Here is a 6,143-nt window from a genome sequence, read left to right on the forward strand (position 1 = left end):
AAAAAAAAAAAAAAAGTAAAATGCTAAGGAGGACAACATCATAAGGTCTACCAATACGAACAGGAATGGAAACTTACTATCTCAAAGATGTGAGCCAGAATTTCTTTATATAACGTTGGCCTCTGGAGAAAAATATAAATACTCCTTTGTGTTTGAGGAAGACTTGATGGCTCTGACCTAACCTGACATCAGTAATCACAGAGCCTTGGGACACAGAAATGAGAAGCATGGCTGAACCAAAGTCACAAGCATCTGAAACTTCCTTTGCTGGGTTTGGTGGGAAAGCCCCTTTTGTTTTTGAGAAATGATAGGATTCTGATCAAAACTCATAATAGTGTAGAAAACTACATTTCTAGAATGGCAGCTCCCCTGTGACTGTGCTGATTGTAACGGAATTTGGCCTTGAGTTTTCTGACACCATCACTGACTTGCTCACAGCAGGAGGGGAAGTGCGTGGGTTGTGACCACCTCACAGGCACCTTCACAACGTGGAACATATTAGTGACAGGATCCAAAATGGCCTCTAGATTCTAAAGTCATTAGTCCCACCAACCAAAATGGAAGACCGACTTCTAGCATTGTGCAAAACTTCAAATTTGTCTGAGATACAATAATTTCATCTGCATGTTGTTCTAATAAATTCTCTAAGTATAAATGATAAATAAAACAAATTTCCAACCCACATTTATCAATAACAATTCCATGGGAAAAGCAATACTCAGTGGCACTGGGATTTTATCCTTTTTCCTTTACATGACTATTACGTATTTCATTTTTTCTTATGTTCTCTAAGGACAGAGAACTTATTTGAGACATTTTTCACTAATTTTTTTGTTTATGTAAAATATAGACACATAAACTGTATATATGTGTGTGTGTACTATTCATAAAGAGAATAGAGGCCCCAGGGAGTTTAAGAGGTCAGGTGGGGTGGGAGGGCGGGTGCATCCACGTGGAGATAGGGGGTGGGGTTGGGAGGAGGTGTGGGATGTGGAGTCAGAGGGTGGATGAGGGGGGTTGGGAATGGAATATGGAGTATAAAAAATACATTAATTAAAAAAATAAGATCTCAAATGGAAAAAAAGATTTTATTATTGTATATTCATTGTATAAAACAATAGTTTCTAGTTTCATAATATAATTTTAACCAAGTATGCCATGTTGGCTATTTCATCTCTCTGAGCAGTGATGTCTATTTTACAATATTTACCTTCTGATCTGCTTTCCCTTGGAAAAAGGCAAAACTAGAAATACTTAGATTTTATATTTCATTATTGTGCAGATTCATTTATTCAAATAAGAGCTAAAATTATGTGAACTATTACTAAAATGTGCATTAGTTAATAAAGTTGTAAAGTATGAGAGTTAAGACAGGGTCAATGAGTGATAAATACAGGCCTGCCTTTTACCACTCTGAGAATGGATGCTGCACAAACTTAGCCTCTCAGTCCTGTGGCAATTAGTGGGCAGATAGATAAACTGCTTAGACGGGGTCCAGATTATAGCAAACTCAATACACATCTGCTTTTGCTGTTGGCATCTATAAAGTTGGGCTAGAAAATTCTGTATTCATTACATTTTATCTAAAATAAATGTACTACTCTTCCTGCCTTCAAAAACGTTTATCTCATATCATCATGGTCCTCATTTGTCTCCAGTTCTACAACTGTAGCCCAGATAACTATTTACTAGGGTGAAAAGCCATATGAGTGAAAATTATCTTACTTTCTTTTATAATTCATAAAAATACAAGTGTGTTAAATTTTAGGGCAGTCTGAAATTGATAACATTTATCAAATAATGAAAGATAATATAAATTAGTCTTAAGCTATAATTCTCAAAAATTCTCAGCTTTTTCTCCATATTGTTTCTGTTCACTCTGTAGGAAAATGATTGCAAACTCATTCAATGGAAACTGATATAAACAAGTGCCAACACTACCTTTATCACTCCCGTAATAATAGAACACAGTTTTGCTGAGCGCACACCACCGTTTCTGCCATTCAAACCCCAGAAAGCTGTGATCTGCCGAAAGCGGGAGAAATGAGCAGGTTAGATACTATACATGATTTACATAAAGCAATTCCTCACCACGTGAGGTGAAGTCCGTTAAGACAATTTCTGAGCTTCCTTTTACCTCCGGCATTAATCTACATTTCCTACCCCTTTACAATGGTGTTAACTGTCTGGTCATCAAACCTTCCCTACACAGTCTCAAAAAGGTATCAGACTGCACATTCTTGATATAATTGATCCATGGGGGTCTCACTCTCAAATTTGTCATAAAAGGGAAAAGGGAAGGAAGGGTTGACTTGGACCATTTATTTCTACTACCTCTTTCAGCTTGAAGTTTCAGCTTAAAAAGATTTTTAAAAATAAGCAGTACACATGGAACGTGATCAGAAGGTCTGCAGCAACAAGCTAAGGGAAGCTGCGTGGTCATAAAGATGCTTTCGTTCCCGATCATGACTGCCCACCACCCGGTTTAATTTTATGCTGGTGATGAAAGGAGACTGCCTGGCCAAGTTCCAGTTATCAAGGCCAGTGGAGAGGGACACTGAAACAGGTAACAGATACCACATGAGATGCCAGGCTGTCCCGAGCTAAAGCAGGCTGTGTATACTGGTTACTGGTGAGAAACACTGACCTTGAGCACACAGTCATGGCCTGAAGCTTTCCCACAAGATGTATGGCACTGTTCCAAAACTGTTTACAAATCCCAGGCTGCACTGACAGCCAGACTAATGTGTTGCTAGTAAAAACTATGTAAAGCTGGCATTTCATGTTTGGATAAGGTTTTCGACATCTTCTTACATCACTGCCTAAAGAGACCACTGCTTCTATGACTATGCCACAATCATACTTTATCCTAGGATGTAAAATCAACCAACCAGCCAGCTTTAGCCTTCTCATTATCCCATTAGCTCACCTTTTCTGCGTTTTTCCAGGTAACCAGCCTTTATGACAAAAGGAAGGTCCTGGGCTGCAATGGGAGGAAACTGGTTTCCTGTGGAAAGTGAGAAAAAGAAAAATCAGTGGGTAATTCACTCTGGAGAAGCCATGCTGACATCAACTCATTACATTCAATGTACCTTTAATTACTGCAATTACTCAAATCAGATATAGCAACCTTACTTCAAATCCATCCCATAGACTCCCTTCGCTCCTCTTGTAAACTTCAAGTAAGGAAAATATTTTTCATGCTCCTAAATATAAATGCAGCTTATGCTGCAGCTGACTGTCTCAGACGGGTGATACTTTCAATATATATTCAATAAACAGAAGTATAACAAAGAAACCCAACAAATCCCAGAGACAGAGGTTAGGAATTCCAGATGAACCACAGATGCTTCTTTGTGTCTGCCGGACCAATGCACATCAACTCTTACCTGCGTGTTCTCATTTCCACCAAATCAAACAAAGTGATTTTCCCTCAAATCAAATACAGTATTTGTTCCTGAGTCCATATCAAATATTCTCTCCCCCTACCTGAATTCACAGAGAAACCCTGAATCATGAGAGTGAGTTTGTTTTATGTTTAGGATTTTATAAGGCATTTAAGAGTCTAAGACTAGATCACTGAACAGAAGTAGCATAAACAGCAGATTTCTACAAAAACAAAATAAAACAAGGCAAAAGAAACCCACAAAACCTTAAAGATTAAGCTGTAAGTTAAGCTTAAACTTAGAATCTCATGGTCACATGTGACAAGTCACTTAGTAACTTCCCTGGTGTTCTTAGAAATTTCCCCAGCTCTTCATAAGACAGACAACTAATGGGAGAAATGATAGGTAGGTAGGACATAGGTAGACAGATAGATGGATAGATACATAGATATGAAGATAGGTAGATGAATAGACAGATACGTAGATATGTAGATAGGTAGATAGACAGATAGATATATAGATATGTAGATAGGTAGATGGATAGATACATAGATATGTAGATAGGTAGCACAAAAAACAAGAAAACAAAAACAAAAACAAAAAATATGGAAACAGAATTTAAGTGGAAAACAAGTTGGCCCAACCATTAAATTAGCCAGGATATTATGGAATAATTGGGTCTCACTGAGTTGTCATATCACAATCTTTTTACTGGCACTGGGCAAAACCAATGTTCTCTGGGGCTACTGAGATGGCTCAGCAGGTAAAGGTGCTTGTTATCAAGCATGATGACTTGAGGTCAAGTCCCAGGGCATGTAGAGGAGAAGGAAAGAATTAACTCTTGTGGGTTGTTCTCTGGCCTCCACATAGGTATATAGACATGTAGATAGACAGACCGAAAGACACACAATGTAATAATTGAAATGTTCTTCAAATTTCAAGAGGAAAACAAGTTATTCTGAAGCAAAGTACTTTTTAATTTTTTAATTTTATGTGTCTAATATCCTGCCTCTATGTATGTCTATGCACCATGTGTTATGTAGTAACATCAAAAGACAGAAGACAGTGTGGAATGCCCTGGAACTGAAGTCACAAATGATATGAGCCACCATGTGGGTCCTGGGAAGCAATCATTGGCTCCTTGCAAGAACAGCAAGTGCTCTTAACTGCTGAGCCATCTCTCCAACTCTTGAGGTACTAATACTTTAATTTTACTGACCAGAAACAGGTAGAGAAGAGAAAGTAAGGAAGAGAGAAACCAGTTTGATAGGATGAATTTATCACTTAATCTGAATACTCCAAAAAAACATGATCAACATGTTAGAATTCATGTAAAGGAGCCCAAATCCAGATGCTGTCTGAATGCTTCTGACCTACCCCTGCCTGACCTGTCTGAGGGCTTTACATCAAGACTGCAAGTTGTAGTGTAGAAGACCTAGGCCTTGCTTATCACCTTGCTGGATAATAATTAGTATGTTTTTATGCTGGACCGTACTGGAGCATGCCACCGTGTCCCGCAACAGGATGTTAGTTACAATGTCTGATATTTTGATTTAGAAAAGTAGGAATATCATAATAAATAAATAAATAAATACTCACTAAAAAATAGTTGAATTTCTTAAGAATACCAAAAACTTGTGGCCTTTTAACTAATCCCCTGTGGTTAGAGTGGCCTAGAATACAAGTTAATTTTTTTCTTTGTGCCCTTAGTTAAGATGTAATTTCTTTGTTTATTGTTTTTACATTAAGAAAAAGAAATTGTATTAACTAGTTTAAAAATCACAGTAACTTGTAACCTGTGCAGTTGCCCAATCAGTGTCTCACAGGGAGATGGTATTGCGGAGTAAGGCAGATGTCCTCTGTTGCTCCTGCTACATAGAGCTGTATAGCCATAGCTTCCCTCTCTTGATGTCTATCGTTTCTGCATCTGGTGGGCCTCTATCCTTTGGTCTCATGTGAATCATACTGATGGCATACTACTGATAATCGTGAGGAGGTACAAATGATGAGAGAATTCAAGTTTTTCGGGGAAAATTACTGCTTTACATATTATAACAAATTACATTCAGAGAGTTTAACTCTACCTATCGTGTTAAACAAATCATTAAATCCTTCTGAGGATTTAAAGATATATTTTAAGGGCCATTACTGGTATGGTTTTGCTTATAAAAAGTATACATGGCTACTATCACAGTTTAAAAATGTGGAATTTCAGTTAAGAAATTGCTTTCCCTTCCCTTAAATATAATACTTTAAGAGACATGAGGTAATGAGAAATAGAATATTACTTATTACATTATATTTTACTGGGATTTATCAGGTTAATCAACATGTAACATGCATATGTAGCAGAAGATGACCTAAGTTTCTGGGCCTCATCTTTGCCGACTAGAGTTTTCAGTTTGTTACTTGCCATTTAGACTGCCTTTGACAGGAACACTACGCCTTTGAGCTAGCATAACCTTTTTGCCACTTTCATTCCACTGAACACTCCTTCCCGTTTATACTGGAAAGGAAGGGGAGTTTTTTAGAGACTGCTCTTTGCTCATGTGATCTTTCACTCCGAGTCAAACCTTGGTCTAGACAAATACTCTGTCACCACATGATGGGACTATATCCTTGAAATGAAAATAGTGAGGAATATTGTGATAAAAACTGCATGGTACTGGTACAGCGACAGACATGTAGATCAATGGAATAGAATTGAAGATCCAGAAATGAATCCACACACCTATGGTCACTTGATTTTTGACAAGG

General features: G+C 37.7%; 1 protein-coding gene across 1 annotated transcript in view; it reads right to left on the reverse strand.

The window, feature by feature from the left end:
- Skap2 (src kinase associated phosphoprotein 2) overlaps nucleotides 1-6,143 on the reverse strand; it is a 154,221-nt gene that overhangs the window by 60,555 nt on the left and 87,523 nt on the right. Inside the window, exons 5-6 of the mRNA XM_021190526.2 lie at nucleotides 2,930-3,007; nucleotides 1,942-2,025 (exon numbers count right to left, since the gene is read on the reverse strand). Coding sequence (XP_021046185.1) covers nucleotides 1,942-2,025; nucleotides 2,930-3,007 — 162 coding nt within the window. The remainder of the gene's footprint in view (nucleotides 1-1,941; nucleotides 2,026-2,929; nucleotides 3,008-6,143) is intronic.

This window comes from Mus pahari, chromosome 2 (assembly GCF_900095145.1).
Source record: "Mus pahari chromosome 2, PAHARI_EIJ_v1.1, whole genome shotgun sequence".
Lineage (NCBI taxonomy): Eukaryota > Metazoa > Chordata > Mammalia > Rodentia > Muridae > Mus > Mus pahari.